The 17,433-nt window shown below is 38.2% G+C and overlaps 1 protein-coding gene across 1 annotated transcript in view; it reads left to right on the top strand.

The window, feature by feature from the left end:
* Positions 1-4,328: 4,328 nt before the first annotated feature.
* adamts18 (ADAM metallopeptidase with thrombospondin type 1 motif, 18) overlaps positions 4,329-17,433 on the top strand; it is a 62,689-nt gene continuing 49,584 nt past the window's right edge. The window contains 4 exon segments of the mRNA XM_016512828.1: positions 4,329-4,339; positions 6,523-6,640; positions 6,739-6,811; positions 7,645-7,964. Of these exon segments, the coding sequence (XP_016368314.1) occupies positions 4,329-4,339; positions 6,523-6,640; positions 6,739-6,811; positions 7,645-7,964 (522 nt within the window).

Below are 17,433 nucleotides of genomic sequence, written 5' to 3'. Positions count from 1 at the left end.
TTAAGTTGTGCTATCATATGTTGTAGGCAATAGATATGTATGTAAGTATGACCAGTTGGACTTTTTGAAAATAACCCATACTTTGATTCCAACCTGTCAAGCTAAAACTAAAAAGTCATCAGCTGAGAGAGGGCCTGCCAACAGAATTCATTCAGAACTGGAAAGATGCTTCTGTAGTGAGTAACTCTCTTCCCCATTGTGTATTTGTCCAGTAATTTTAATGTTCAGCTCTGCTCACCTCTCTTAATCTTAACCTCCAGAATGGCTCCCTCAGCAGCCTGCTCGGGGCTGAGATGGGCCCTGCCTCCTGGTGTGATCAAAGACTAGCTTTATCCTCTAGAGGGGTGTAGGTTACAGTGCCATTCACTTTATGGGTGGTCAAAGGGTCAGATGTACATGTAACCACATAGGAGATAAATCCTTGAGAGTAGCAAGCCCAGGTCAGCAGATAGGCTGTGATGTATGAGGTGACTAGGGACGATACCACATCCTCTGCTCTCACGGACCACCACAACTCAGACTTTCAGTTCATTGGTGACTTATCTAAACTGTACATGTGGTGCCTTGAAATCAGAGTTCAGTGATACAAAACAATGAGAAGCTCTTGGCTTTTAGAAATCTGTATAAAGAAAGTATAAAGACACAATTGAACGCTCAGAAACTCAATGTCAATGTGACATAGAGGATTATGACAATTATAAATCATATATCTTATATTTTGATTCTGATTTGATTTTTTCAAGGCTATGAAGTTGTTCCAGGCTTGTCGAAGTAATTTAAAGTAATTTGTTATGTTCTTACTGAATTGTATTTAAAGAGTACCAGTAGTGTGTGGCTTTTTAAGGAAAATGTATAAACTGTAGTAAGTAGTTCTACACATCTGAAAAAATGACTTTTACGCTGGTTTTCTGGATTATTGAAAATTTATGAAAACTGACATGTAACTGCCATTTCTCTTTACATCACATTACTTTATCAAGTGCATTCATTTATAAAACAATCAATGTTAGGTCATAAATACGGCACAGCAGTTGGGTTCCGCATTAAAATCCCATTTGTTTTCACTCAGATCCATATTGGCTTCAAATTAAAAGTTAGTCATGTTGTCATTCACTCAGAGCTGGTTGCATCAGTTCATAGTTTAGAACTCTTAAACATTTTTTGTTCTCGATTTTTTAAACCCCTACATAAAAATGTATGGATGAAAAATAGGGTGTTCTCTTATTCCTTATTTAGACATTTTTTTGTTAAATAAAGAAATGCTGATGAGATCTTACTTGGATATTTTTATAAAGATGCCAAGCCGTGATTGTTTGATGCATTACTTTCTCAAATCTCACCAGGCTGTAAAATAAATGAGTTCCATACTATGCTATAAAGTATATCTACTTGACATGTCCAGTTGTTTGAGTAAAATTAGTCATGTGCTCTGTATCTTTACCTTGATTATTGTATTTGGAGTGTCCTTGGTGCCACTCCTTATCCCCCGGCTCTCTCTGGTTATTGTAGTAAGTCAAGAAAGAGGCTTCAGAACAAACTTCTGCCTGTTCCTCCAACCTCTCCACTCCTGCAATTTTTATATTTCCACACATGGGGAGAAAAAAATAACCATAACAACAATATTTAGGCTGCAATTACGGGAGAGTAAAATTCTATGTCTGAGAGCAAATGAAGGATGATGGTTTCTCATGGTCAAACACACCACACCACAATGCTAACCTAAAAATACACTGAGTCTGGTCTGTTTTCTCACTGCAAACAAGAACACAATGGAGACTTGCTATGAGGTTTACGCTAATTCTCTTCAACAAGCATAAATCAGATGCTAATAGGATGTGGATGTTTACTGCTTGAGTAATTTTGTGAGCTTTCATGTACAACAATAAATAAACATTGACGTTTAAAGGCGTGAGTACAGGAACAAATTAAACTAGAGCATGCAGATAAGCTCAGTAGGTCTGTCCCGGTGTGTATTTGATAGATCAGAGTCAGAGGCCTTTAAAGAGGAATCGGCAGACTCACAGGTGCCTCGTCTCCCACAAATGATCTTCCCCTTACCTAAAGCCTGCAGGCTAAAGCCCACCTGTAGTGATACCTTACACAGGTACTTTGTTTTCTGTGGATTGGAAGAGAACATATAGAGCTGTGTATTTGGGTATCAAACAGTTGTAAATGTTTATATTGTTATTCTGTTGAAATCAAATTTGCCTCTGTTTACTTATTTACTTTTACTTTACTTTTTTACTTTTAGTCATTTAGCAGGCGCTTTTATCCAAAGCGACTTACAAATAAGAAAAAGTAATTAAAACTAAAAGCTAAAACTCTATAAATACTATATATATACACATTTAATAAAATAAAATAAATAAAATAAATATATTATTTATTTATTATTTATATTATTTAAAATATGAAATACATTTACTTATTTAATGTACGTTTCTGGTCTTATTGTGAATCATTCATATGTTTATGCTAATATCTGAAGAAAAATAGTTTGTCTTAATCTTTAATCCAAGCAATAACTTGCTCTTCCTCTAAAATGACTTTCATTTTTTTGGTGCCATGCTATGTATAATGTTTACCAACACCTATTCATTATTTTTTGTCAAAATCGCATTCTGCCCATGGCTTCATTCTGGTATGTAACAGTTTCCCTAATCCAATCAATTATCAATGGTTAAAATTAAGTCCCATACTACATATTTTCTTGCTTACTTTCTTGTTTGCTCTTCACAAACCTGCACAATAAAGGTAAATAAAATATTTTGTGCTGTACAGGATGTATTCAAAAAAGTCCGTTATGGAAATGAGACACAATGGTTTTATGGGTCAACACTGATGGCTTTTAAGAGGGAATGGAGGAGGGGCTTTATACCAGATTAAGTAGTCATTAGCTACAGCCTTATCAGATGTTGAGGCATTGTTTAATACATATCTGAGTCTTTTCCTCTTACCCCCCACACAGACTTACACATACTGTATGTGTGCAGGCCAGTACACACTAAGCACAAAGGCTAGGCAAATAGATATTACAAAACAGAGCTACACATATACAAACCACTCTCCTGTGTATTTGTATTTACATAGATGTATTTAGATGAGCATTTGACCCTTGTCTTGAGTCATGTCATGTTGATAGTATTGGAGTTATTTATTTTTATTCCCCTGAACTTCAAGGAGTTTCACTGATAATTCTTTAAAATACAAATGTTGGTAGCTTTCAGAATTTTAATGAATGCATAAGCTGCTATATTTGTCATGATGTCTGAGATAATTCAAGTTGGAAGTTTCCTCAGGCCTTCAAGTCATACGATAACAAATATCAGGGATGTTCTCCAGGGTATGAGCTGAAGTCAAGAGGTCAGGCTTGAAAGGCAGTTGTTTCCTAGTTATTTCCTAGACTGTTTAGGGTTTCAGTGACACAGTCAAATAAATAGTGGGTGCAACCGCCACTCAAAGGTGTATAGATTCATGTCATGGTTTAAGATTTATGACCTCTCCATTCAACATCGTAGTCTGGATACCACATTTACTTCCAAAGATACAGCCCACATAGACTCTATTATGGATAAACAATTTTGTTGAGTAGAATGGAAATTGGTCCTTACAAGCAGGTTGTGTGTATGTTTTTATATAATCAAATGTGTTTAATTCTACAATTTGTATGATTTATAGGTTTGTCCTCCTCAGCAAAATAAAAAAACCTGATGTTATCAAATACATGTAGATGAGCTGTGCTGTGTATTTCTGCATAAATAAATTGAAACCCGCAGATCATCATTATTTGGAGAATGTGCTTCGACTGACCATCAGACATTATGGTTCCAGTGTTGCACTCTGTTCTCCAAACCCAGTACGGGGTAAATTAGGAGCAGATACGGGCAACCCTGACCTGGCATAGTTCTCCTCAGCTGGAGCCACTGCTGGAAAAGCCATTTCTCCACAACATGCAAACAAATATAAAACAAATGGTATACAGCCATGTAAAGAGAGGGAGAACAAATGTTAGCAAATATGAGGTCAGAGGCTGAGTTATGACCTCACTGCCTATTACATTACGTTAAATTGCAAAAGTTGCTTTAAACGATCATATGTGCCAATCTTTTGCACGAAGCAAATCTGAATTGATGAAGGTACACATTTAAGAGTCGTTTCATTTATTCCAGAAGTTTGTATTGGCAAGTATTTGATCTGTGCCCCCCTTAAGGCTGTAACTGCTCATTGGTTGGTTGTGTGCATAGTCTGACTGATTGTTGGACAGACATCTATGAGTGAACCTTTTGACTATTTTTGACTCCATTTAACATACTGTATACATGTCAACCATGGCTTTATGGTATGGTGGTGCATGTTTAGCGATCTGTGCCTACTCCATTCAGTGGAGTTTGGGCACAGTTTTAAAACCATGAAAGAAGTATTGGCACAGAAACCTGGGTAAATAACAACACTGTAGTCAAAGCAAAACCATCTTCCTTTGGGGTTTGATGCATTTGGCTTTGACAAGCTGAGCCCCCAGCCAACATTTACTAAAACATCTGACAACACTCTTTCTGAGGACTTTTCAAAATTAGGCTAGAAACTAATGGATTGTAAAGCACAGTTAAACTCACTGGATGATTCTTTTCACATGGAGACTTTCTTTGAGCTACTTGTCATATGGTTGATATTGTGTAGAGCATGGTAATCTTGGCCTCCTCTGTTCATTAGAGACAAAATCCAAAGCCATTGTGAAAAACAAACAAAATAAATATCAAACTACCTTAAAGCCACCTCTTATGACGTCTCAATTTGATCTTTTATTCTTTGGCTGAAGCTCAACTTTAACTTTTATGTGATTCATAAACATTTTAGTATACAAATCAGGTAGTTTTATGAGCTCCTTTAAGAAACCGGTGAACAGGGAAAACAAATGCGAGTGCTCAAATTCACCCAAATGCAGACCGAGCTTTTGTCTTAATAAGACTTTGGAGTCAGTGTGTAATAACAGTCCTCTGTTTGGCTATCATAGGACTGGGAAGCAAGAACCAGTTCATATTCAGACCAGGTTAAATCTCTTAAAAATACGGGATTTTCTCACTAAGTGCAGACTCATTTTTATAACACTGTGCTAAAATATTTTGACAGTGTTTGCTACTATTCAGCATTGCCGCAGTATTGAATCCACAGTGTGAAATTTACATCAGCAGCAATCAGTGTAGACCGATACGGTAAAAAATTGCTTAATGAGCAGGCTAGTGAATGTAATGTGCTTTGAGTGAAGTGCAATTAACCAACAAACGACTCATATCAGTCAGGTCTTTTTAAAGAATCAAAAACAAAGTGCAACCAGTGTAATCCGGTTCCTGAAAGAACAACTCTTGTAAGTTTGTTTTAGTTAATGCAAAACATGCAAATGCAACCAACTAAACTCTGATTCCTGAGCGAATGACTCTTGTGAGCTTGAATCAAAACCGTGTGACTAGTGTAGCCCGATTCCCCAAAAAATAACTCTAATGAGCCTATTTTTTTGGGAATCAAAAGAAAAAAAAATGTATGTCATGTAATGATCTGGTTTACTTAAGGTTTTACTTTTTTTTTTTTTTTTAGGGTAATTCAAAGTCTGTGTAAACACATAGCTATAAAAAGAACTGTAGCATGCTAAATTTATTTCTGATTTATATCTGTTCTGTTGAAATCAAATGATCCTATAATTTGGCATAACAGACAAATCTCTAAAATATTTCTTCTTAAAAGTTGCCTGGTAATAAGACTTTAAAGGCTACAACCAGAATCAAGTTGTCTGGAGATCTTGTTTTGCACAACGTTGAAAAGGCTGAATAGATGCAGTAGATGAGCTGGCGCATTTTAGACCAAGAACCCAAAAATAATCAGTTAAACAAACTGCTGTATTCACTGTAGACTAAGCTTTAAATATCAGCTGAGCGCTTGCAGAACAGATATTCATGACAGTAGAGTTTTAAGAACAAGATCTGACGTTCATTAAACAGTACAGCGTACAGTATCATAAATCATCCGGCAGCCCATTCAGAACTCTTCAGATTCATATTGAACACATAAACTCTTTCGACAGCGTGTGTTTACTTGCTCGGACCGTTCATTTAGAGGGAGTGCTACGAACATGTATCCCATTTCAATGAACTCTGCGATCTGTTTATGGACCGTCGGACAGTGAGGAGCGCTAATACACTGAATCGCCCGCAGATGGTCGTCGCTGATTGGTGGAAATTTAGATCCCCACCTTTGCCCATCAGCCGGTGCCACTATCTCAGTATAGTTTACACACACACACACACACACACACACACACACACATACACGCCGACTGTCACTGCTCAGCAGTTCTGTATGTACCTGCGCTTTGCAAACAGAAGCGGTGCGCGTTACCCTAATGAACCCGGTGGATTTTACTTGAGGAACGACAGAAACAGGGCAGTTTAAACAATTAGCAATGTCTCATTATTGCATTGCATGGATTTGCGGATTGTTCCTTTCCCCGTTTTTGAAGAGGTAACAGTAAAGGTGCATACATGACAACATGGATTGCCTTTTCCTTTTGCTCTGGAGTTTACAAGTCCCTCTGGTAAGCAGCACATCAGTGAGATTATTGGCGAGTGTGTCGTTTGGGAACTTTATAAAGGCAGGTGACACGCTGAGAGTTAATTATTTATTATACATATGTTTTATACTCATTGTTCTAATCAAGTTAATTGTGGTGAGTTATTTGTACTTTTGCAGGCTCTGCAGTTCTGTTGCTTCCACTCTGTAACATCGGTCTCATATACCGGCGACCCCGGCGTCCTCTATCAAGGTTTGTGTCTTTACGCGCTTCAACTGTATTTCTATTCTGATTGATGACAAGCCAGTGATGGATGCCGATGCATGCTTTCGCGCCCTATTTGAACCAAAGATCCCTACCTGGATATACCTGTACACATATACGCTGAAGCATGCCACACAGATCCTGTGAATTAAGAGATTTACAACATAAATATACTCCCAAATATGAGTTTCCTGTGCCGGTGGTCGTGCGCTAGCGCGCGTGTGGGCGCATTAGAAGGATTCCCTCATCTCTTATCTACCGCGTATTGAGCTAGTCACAGAGAGTTTATTGTCTTTTTAATTAATATTTGCAATACCAGTCAAACGTTTTGGAACGCTTGACTAAATGTATGTTCATGTTGAGCTATTGGTGAAATGCTTGACAGTAGGTTTATAGATAGATAGTGACTACAAGGAATACAAGTTAACTTATTCCTCATTTCCACAGCTTGCGCAGGCTACACTGGGCACTGAAATGTTTGAAATCTCATTCAGAAGCATGAGACAGTACAGAAAGTTTGCATACAGACATTGAGTATGTTGATATTGCAATATTAAATAAAGTTTAAACAGTGATATACCGATTTAGAGTCAGGAGGTAAATTCTTTACTTTTTTTTTATGGATTAGTTAGACCAGATATAGGGAAAGTAAATAATCCAACAAGTATTGACAAGACCCCATGATAGTGCAGTTTTCCTTTCTTCATTTGAGATTGTTTGATTGGTCAAAAACCTTTATAGTGCAGGATGAGTCATCAATATAACTAGTGATGGATTGGTATTGAGTCAGGTGATTTAAAATGTGTTTGTTCCCCTCACAGATTACGATTTTGCCACACCAGTGGAAGTGGACTCACTTGGAAGCTTCATTTCCCACGATGTGTCAAGACATGGAAGGAGCAAGAGATCCTTGTCAGAAGTTGGTGGTCCAGTGCATTATCATGTCTCTGCATTTGGCAAGGAATTACACTTAGACCTGCAGCCATCCCATGTGCTGGCAGAGGGGTTTACCGTACAGACACTGGGTGCAGAGGGCATCAATACAGCCACCCTTGACCCTTCTATTCATAACTGTCTCTATCAGGGTTCCATCCGAAACCATTCTGAATCCTCTGTGGCTATATCCACCTGCACAGGTCTGGTAAGTGGCTCCTTTTACACTCAGTCAAAGATTCACTGACTCCAAAATGAGCTACATCAATGTCTTACATAGGCAACTGCTTTTAAAGAAGGCATTCATACTGAAATGAAACCTCATAAGCGACTGATTTTAAATGATCTATATAGGCAGCAACTTATGAATCATGCATCATATGAAAGCATTTCATTCAACAAATGTTTTGGAAGTTTGTAATTATTTCAGTAATCAACTATCATCTTGGATTTTTTTCACTGATCTTGTTGCAGAGCATTCTGGGATTGACTTGTGATGTTGTTTTTGAATTTGACCAAAGCATATTTTAAGAGGTAGCGTAATTAAGTTATGTCACTTAGACTTTGCACTGCTATATATTAACATTGATCAGTATGATTATCTCTGAGTTTTATGTAAATTACATGAATAATAGTGAGTTTTAGATAGCGGTTTACGCAATAATTATTTCCCTTACCTGTCCAAAAAAAAAAAAAAAAAAAAAAGAGAGAGAGAAACATGAAAATTCTATCATTAAATCAATGTTTTCACTTGTTTTTTGTCCCCTGGCCTGTAGAGTCAGCTTATTAGATTTTGGAACAAAGGTTATATGTGCTGTCCATTGTTTGTTTACTCATTAAGTACATGGAAAATTTCAAGTGGCTACCAATGTTGCTAGTATGCAGACATGTTCGAGTTACAGTTAGTAAAGTATACATTGTGCCTGTAGGAGCTTAGGAAGTATAAGTGTGCCTCAGAGAATATAGTATAGTATATAGTGTGCTGTGTGCAAGAAGAGCTTATTAAAACAGGTCAACTGGAGCACTGAAGTGCAGACGTAGTGGAGCACTGGTCTTTATGTTTTCCTACATAGAGGATCACATCTCATCTTGGATGGAGGGCTACTGTAAAATCATACCCAGAGTTCTGCTGACGTTCTCTGCCTCCGCTCCCTGCTCTTTTGTTTAGTGTTTGCTCTGCTTTCCTGTCTCCCTTGTTCTCCACAATTAAAGACAGAGTGAGGTTTCAGGAGCTTGGCTGGCAGCGCTAATCTTTGCATTGTCCGTTTCATTAGTGGTAGCATCTCCACAATAAAACAGCAGTGACCCATTCTTTTAAAACTGTGTGACAACACAATGTGATTTGAGAGCAATTGCATCTGAATAGACTGCAGGGACTCTTTGATCTACTCCCCCTTCTTTTGAAGCTCTTTTTTTCTGAACGATGGCCCAAGCTCTAGGTGATTCTCTCGGTGGTATTAAAGGTGCCCCAATTTCAGATATACAGGATGCCAAACGAGACCTGTGTGTCCCTTTAGATTTTGCGCTTAAATGTACAGAAGCAAAAGGAAATGTCCTAGAAAAAAGGGGTCTCTCACTCTGTCCCTCTGCCTCTTTCACTCTCCCTTTCTTTGTTGGAGTGAAAAAGAATGAGTCACCGAGGACTTTAACCCTTCCATGTCATCTCCGGTTGATGAGGAGCTTTGGATTAAGTACAAATGAGAACCCATTCATCCCTCTGCTGATCCGCAGCAACCCCTTGTGCCGTGAAAGGCCGAGGAGGCAGTTGCTTAGAGAGAGAGAGGTTTTGTGTTCCGAGAATGCCAGTCCAAAAGTAAAATCAATGTGGATGAGAACCCCCACAGTCGGTACATTCAGAGGTAATGCTGTCCATTAGGTTAGTAAGTTGATGAAAGTCTGATTTGCTTGTACTAGTTCTCTTGCTCTCTGTTAAACAGTGCATAACATAGCAGATGGACAGGGATTCAGTTGTTAAATGAAGAACAGGCGCTCCCGGCCTTTAAATCAGGCACAGAGGTATTTACTCGCTAAATCCTGCTTCATTTAAAGTTTTTAATTACTGAGCGCCCTTCAATTGCTGTTATCACTTGCCTCGAATGGATTGTCTGGCCCCAGATTATGCGGCATGATCAAACATCTTCCATCTAACCCTAAAACAAAACACGTCATCGTAGTAATGAAATGCTGGTTGATTTGTGGATTAGTTTAGTCATGTGTGCTGTTTCGAGGTTGGTTCAAAATCTTCTAGAAGGGCAGTATCCAGGATGGCATATGAATGCCAGTCCCAATGCTGCTTCAGTTTGTAAAAGCTGATTAGCAGGTGGAGCTTCTGAAGTACTGCTCTGCTACTTCTTGTTCAGAGGTCAGAACTTCCACCGGATCAAGTTGCGGGGTCGCATGGTTGTGCAAGTTCAGAGTTGCTCTTCCAGCGTAGGCATAGACAAATCCACATCCTCAGGCCTTCTCTGGGTCACGGTTCAATATGGCTGGTGACAGGTTCAAGCCCATCCCCCTTTGAAATGGCTGATCCTGCTTTCTAGACGTGTTTTGACTGGCTGAGCTACAATAGGGCCTTTCGCACCGCTTTAGTTCCAGAACTAAATGTACAGTACTAAAGTACTGGGACGATTTTGCGGGAACTATTTCCCAGTACTAGAGGGCGTTTTCGTACGCGTTTGGCCAATCAATGTCTACTTACGTCACGATTAGTACCAGTTGTGCTGGTTAGACCCTGCTCCGGAGTAGGAGCTAATTTGGTTCTCGAAAAAGGCAGTCCGGTACTAAAATCGCACCCAGTTCCGGCGGTGCGAAAACGCCAAAAAGTGGGTAGTTCCACAATTAGTTCTGGTACTATGAAAAGATTCCCGCGGTGCGAAAGGCCCTTATGCCATCCAGAATTGGCACTAGTACCACAATGAAAGGGATTAGAGATCTTCCATTATACTGTTCAACATGGATTATTGATGTATGATCTATTCTAGTAGTGTTGCTATATTTAGTTGTTATGATTCGTTCGACACATGGCCACTCATTCGGTAACTTTAACACATTCACTGCCCTGTCAGCTTACCTTTTTGGAGCAGGTAATGAGACAGTAGACTTGACGTTCCTTATCAGTTTATGTTAACATTTGAAGACTTTTATTTTAAATTGGAATAGTAATTCAAAATACTATACTGTATTTTTGATCAAAGAAATGCAGCCTTGGTGACTTCTTTCAAAAATGTTTAAAAATTATACCGACCCCAAACTTTTGAAGGGTAGTGTATTTTCTGCTACATGTTCTCTCTAGCTCTCATATACAGATAAATCCAGCATGATTAGGACAGAAATGTGAATGAGAGTTTTTCAGAGTTCACCAGGCAGACAACTGAGTATAGTTAATTATCCTCCTGGTCTTTTGAATGGTTTGCAAGCAGGGCTTTGTAGGGCAGGGGATTCACTAGATTTGCCCTTCACTGAATTTCAGTTCTTTCCAAACATGTCCAATCATGCTGAACTCAGACATGACCTTTCCCAAGCCCCTCATTGTCTCTTCTGTTCACAGTCAGACTGTCATTTCTTTTGCCTAGTTAAAGTTTACATGACAGGACATAGGAAATAAGTTCTTATATGAGTAACTTATTCAAGCCCACCTTTTAAAAAAGGATCTGATACTCATATTGAATGAATTGAATTAATGTTAAGCCTTCATAATTGTACTGATAGAGGAGATTATGTGACATTCAATATGTGAATTAATGTAAATAATATATTTTGTGTAAACTGTGCTAACAGATAAAAACAAATAACTGAACAGATAATTAATCAATTATGCACAAATGTTACAAGTTGTTAGTCACTTTTGCTAAACAGGTTTCCCACAGACTCTCTCTCTTGGGTCTTTGGGGGGTGGGGGTGCTTCATGAAGTCGTTTTGGATGCCAAAGTGTTCTTTTATCTTTTATGGACAGCCCGGCCCATAGACCAGCCTTGTGGGTGCTAGACTGTCTGTGAATTTGTGAGGTGTGTATGTGTGTGAATTGCTGCTGAAGCACTTCAGCTGTGTTTATTTAGTACCAGACCTGCTGGTTCAAGCTGATGCGCTAACGTGTGGGATTGCACTTAGGGGCAGTTGTGATGCTAATTCACTCTGACTGGAAAGGAGGAAAGCTGTCAGTGCGCTCAAAGCTTGTGTGGATACACTGCAGTGAGAGTACAGCACCGGGCCATTCAAACATCAATGGAAGAGAGAGGCTGAATTACCATTTACAGACTCCGAGAGCAGATCTGTAGTGCTTGTTTGACGCAGGAAATTGTGAGAAAATGCTTTGGGGTTTCCGTCAGACATGTTTGTTGTCATGATTGGTACTTAGAGATTCTGTTAAAATTTTTGCCGCTTGAGACCTTCTTCCTGGCATCATAAATTAAGTATAGATGCATTGGGTAGTTGCATTATAATTTAATATCAAGACTGATTCTTTTTATCATGATTTTGCATAAATAACTCAAGATACTTGTGCCTATAGCCTATATATATATATATATATATACACAGTGGGTACGGAAAGTATTCAGACCCCCTTAAATTTTTCACTCTTTGTTATATTGCAGCCATTTGCTAATTAATAAATCTGCAAAGATGTCAACAATTCTGTGTTTTTCTGTCAATATGGGGTGCTGTGTGTACATTAATGAGGAAAAAAAATTAACTTAAATGATTTCAGCAAATGGCTGCAATATAACAAAGAGTGAAAAATTTAAGGGGGTCTGAATACTTTCCGTACCCACTGTATATATATATACAACATTTTGTGGATATATACTTGAAGCTGTTAGGAGTTATTTAGGGATGCATTTTTGAGGAAAAAGTTTAAATAATAATGAATAAATCGAGATTAATTATGATTTTTATTTAAGTTCATACTTTCTTTCAATGCATACTGTATATTTTCAGCAAATGTAAAGATAATATTTTCCAGATAATGTTTTAATTTCTTATGGCTGTAGAACAATGAGAACATAAATGGGAATCATGAATTATTTAAATGTTGTATTTATACTATCACATTTACAGTTTTTCTCACATATAAAAGTGTGGTCATATTAGCGAAATTTTGTGGGCAAAAAAAGGTCCATTTAGTGTAGTGATGTACAAAGCACAGCTCACACAAAAGTTACTTTCAAACCAACCAGCCTTCTGTTGGTCCAAGTGCACCCAAACCCACTGTAAGATTTGCCCTCTTGCGAAATTCATTATCATACGGATTTCTATTGAAATTACTGGATTTTGCCTGTAAAAATGTTCTGAACAAAGGTAAATGTGACTGCATCTTAACTTGGGCTTAAATTATGTAGATGCCTTCATATTTTAGGAACGGAGTCCTTCTCAAACAATATCATCATATTATATATCCTTTACATCAAATGTTTGGAAACGCTCAAACTGGTATTGCACACAGCTTCAGTCTCTCTTGCTTGGTCAGTTTACAATAATTTGCTTGCTATAGCAATGCTATTATGAAAATGTGATTTATTGAATCGCAAAATATGTGTAATGATGTATCATATCACAATTTAGTGATACCCTACAGCTAGAGGGGCATGTTTGGGTCCAGTCTGTGATTCTTCCTGCCACTATTAGACTCCCTTGGATTAACCACTCTAGCTGAGACTCAGATGCACTGCACCATGGGAGACAATGCTCAGGTGAAGTGGTGGACATTTATACTTGTCTGAGTTTTGGGAGGGCAGACAGACAAACTGAAACCAGAGTGAATATATGCTGGGCTCCTTTGTAGTTACAAATGTTCCCCACTCCCCCTTTCATAATTCACGGGGTGTTATGCCATGTTAGCACTATAGGAGTTGCCAGGGGCTATTCCCTGGTGGTCTGTGTGGTGACAGTGATGTAGAGGCTGCTTAGGGATGCCAGAGAGAGAGAGAGGCTGTGGGAGAGAGTGAGGAAGAGGAAAGGCAGGCTGGTCCTGTAATAGCTCTTGTTCTCACTCACTTGAAGACCTAAAACTAATGGGCAGTGGTGAAGTGGCTGTCGCACCAGCTCTGAGAAGCCATAAATATTATAAGGAATCCCATATCTCGTGCCTTGGACCATTTGGGACGGGCATTTTAAAATTCTAATTTCTCCACTGAGGTTTAATTATGTTAGTCAAGCTCATGCATCTTTCTTAGAGTAATAGTGCTATGAAAGAACACCCTTTTGTCATTGACAACTTAGCTGTACGATATCTGAGGCTTGGCCAGCAGCTTCTTCTTTTCAGTCACGTCTCTTGTTTGTTTAGGTTTACTGGCGTACCCACTGGACCAGCCTTCATTGAGGTCGTGCCATATTTAGGCTAATTTTTGAGAGGAATGGAAACGAGGCTGTGAGGGTGCAATCAATTGGTTGTACTGTAGTTTAAAAACATGCCAATTGCTCATCTGACAGAACATCTTTTCAAAAAAGCTCCAGAAAACAGTTTTGAAAGTTGTGTTTTGAAGAATTTATCATTGTAAAGTCTGTAAGTCTGTTTCTTACAACCTGTTTCTACAACCAAGAGTGTTGCATTAGCTTAACATGTGCTAACACCACAGAGTGTCCCAAATCTTTAGCAAAGAGTTGCAGTAAATCTATTTTTGCCCTCTTTTTTGAGGCAAGATCACTTTTCCTCTCTCCCCCTTCCAATTTTACTCCCCTTTCCCTTATGTTTTATATCTGGGTATTATGGTGTGACTGTGCTATAAATAGTGGACTTCCTGTTTTGAATTGAATCCACCAAAACATGGCACCAGAAAAAAGTGATATAGATCTGAATTTTGTATACATGAAATTGACATGATATTGGCCTTTTACTCACCACATAAAATTTTCTTTGATTGCAAAGGAGTATTTAATGAGAAAAGCACTGTTTAGTTTATGATTGGTTGTCTATTGCATACATAACATGTAACATTCCATCACTCTATCATTTCAGACCTAATCATTTTAGCACTGTAAAAATCCAAGTGTTTCATAACCCAGGGTTAAAAGTATATTTAAAAGTATATTTAGTTTGTATAGATCTCATATATCCAAATGCCCCTGAAGTGTTCATTATTTGTCTGTGCACACAAACACACACTCTCTTCCCACTGAATCCAGAAGAGTTGATGCTCTGGTCAGATGTAACCCAGCGGTGGAATGCAGATGTGTTTTAAAGCTGGGTAATAAGCAGCTTTGGGTTTCTCACTGCTCCCTTCCAGCCTTTAACAGCATGTAAGCACTTACTCATCTAGATTATAATACCATGGTTGAAAGCTTTAAAAACACTCACAGTTTACACAAAGAAATGCTAATTACGTTTCATAGAATCACAGAGACAGCCAATAAATTATTTCCCATACTTGCACTGAAGACTCACTAGTGATATAGTCAAAGACAGTTCTCATTAAACCACATAAAACAGATGTTCCCTGCGGTTAAGTTGTTCATAGAGTAGCGCTTTGAGGACCGTGCTTTATTAGTTAATTCCCAACATCTGATACTCCTTTGAATATGTGAAGACTCCGACTCAATGAGTGGAGTGAGAGTTAAAAGTGAAAATGAAACATGTTTATCTGGCAGCAGACATTGGCCCTCTAATCTACATCTCTTACAAGTGTTTCTTGAAGGAGATAACTAGAATTCTGGCACATGAATGTGAAACCCGAAGAAGAGACTGTGGTTGAGTGCTTCCCTTCGTTCCCTCGAGTGTAATAGGCTTTAAGTAGTCAGGTGGTTTTTGTAGAAGGCTGTAGTTAGGCACTTGTGTAATTATGTGATCACCTGTCACACATTATTACATTAAAAACATTGCAGTGCCATTAATATATTCTATAGGAAAGACTCCCAAACTTTTTGTCAGATGAACCCATTTGACTTAACAATACATTTGCACAGTCACAGTTCCCAGACATTTAATTAAAAAAAATTATTAAATTACTTAATTTTTTTTAATTAAATAAAAAAGTGGTTATCCTTATTGCCTTTGTCAAAAAAAAAAAAAAACCTTTGATGTTGTGATAATAGGATCCCTGCAGTTCTTCAGTTATTTCCTCTCTCATGTCTTCAGCCAGCTCCTTTCTTTCTGCATCCCATCAGACATAATGTACAAAAAAAGCTAAAAAAAAAAATGGCCCCAGATGGAATCCATTTACCCCCATTATTGAAGCAAAGCACCTCCATCTGCTAACTGCTGGACTAAGTTGTTAGATATTTGACAGTAAAGTTTGTTATGTCTCTAAAACAAATAGAATACATGTGTGATAATTGTGTGAGGTGGACTGCAGGGCACTTGCAGAGGTCCTCCAGGATGTTGGTTAAATACATGCTTGCGGGGTGCCATGTACTGGGAGGGCTTCACTGCAGGAAGCTCAGCTCGAGAAATGTGCTAACATGGTTTATTGAGAAAATGGCAGCATTGAAATCTTGCGGCTTTTCTTAAAATGTCCCAAAAGTCATCTCCCATCCCCACTCACTCTGACAATGCTTTGGGTTTATTTCTTTCTTTATTTATCTTAAAGAGAGTGGAAATGAATGAAGACAAAGTGTTAATTTTTTATACCAGTGTGGTTTCAAATGTAAAGATGTGTGCAAACCCACATCATAGCGTTGGGAGTTGTCCAGTTATTTTTGAAAGTAGTTTTTCATCATTTGTGCATAACATGGATCAATGGCTTTGGTTTTCTGGTTGTGAGCAAAGTTTTAATGCAAAATTACACTGTAATTCCAATACACTAATAATAGGGCGATTCTGCACTATTATCATCAAAAAAGAATGTTAACCCTGTTATTTGAAGAAAGTAAATTACATACTGGTCTTCTTTGGTTGATTTGTATGTGGCAGATGTTAGCTTGCATTATGTGTATCGTCTGTATATGTATTTGATGTTATTAATGCTTGAATGAAGATTTCAGTTTTACAGTGGCACACGCTATGACTCTGACATGAATGAAATGAGACCCACAAACACAGACAGTGTGAACGAGAGGAGAAGTCCTGAGGCAGTGGAATGCATTTTTGCATCCAGTATGGTTATGCTCCACAGTGTGCATTGCATTTTTAGTAGTAGTGGTATGAGAGTTTCTTGATAAATCGAATCCAAGTATCCATGTTTTAATTATTATTTTTTATATTCAGTGGGCTCAACAATAAGCATGTCCTGCTGGCCCAAGGCCACTGTCAGAGATTTTCAGTCTAGATGACAGAACTGTCACTTTCAGGCCAGAGCTGCATTGCTACTGAAAATTTTACGTCAATTGATTTTGTACTTCGATTTTTTTGCCATGCAGTTTGAATGTTTGGATTTCTGTGATGTATTCTACATGCTGTCACAAATTTTGCTGAATTTCCTTCAAGATATATGTGGATACATGTGTACATGTGGTGTAAATAGTAGTTTTGTATGGTGACCCAGTAGTGCACATCGGCTTGTTTCCGATGTGTTATGCTAATTTCATTGTGTTGTGGCTTGTTTCTGTTGTGTTGTGCTAATTTCATTGTCTTGCAGCTTGTTTCCATTATGTTGTGCTAATTTAGTTGTGTTGTGGCTTGTTTCGGTTGTGTTGTGCTAATGTCATTGTGTTGTGGCCTGTTTCCATTGTGTTGTGCTAATTTCATTGTGTTACAGCTTGTTTCCTTTGTGTTGTGCTAATTTTGTTGTGTTGTGGCTTGTTTTCAT

The sequence above is a fragment of the Sinocyclocheilus rhinocerous genome, unplaced genomic scaffold (genome assembly GCF_001515625.1).
Source record: "Sinocyclocheilus rhinocerous isolate Xijiao unplaced genomic scaffold, SAMN03320098_v1.1 scaffold1347, whole genome shotgun sequence".
NCBI classification, from domain to species: domain Eukaryota; kingdom Metazoa; phylum Chordata; class Actinopteri; order Cypriniformes; family Cyprinidae; genus Sinocyclocheilus; species Sinocyclocheilus rhinocerous.
Note: the sequence above shows the minus strand (reverse complement) of the source record. Positions and strands in the feature narration are given on the sequence as shown.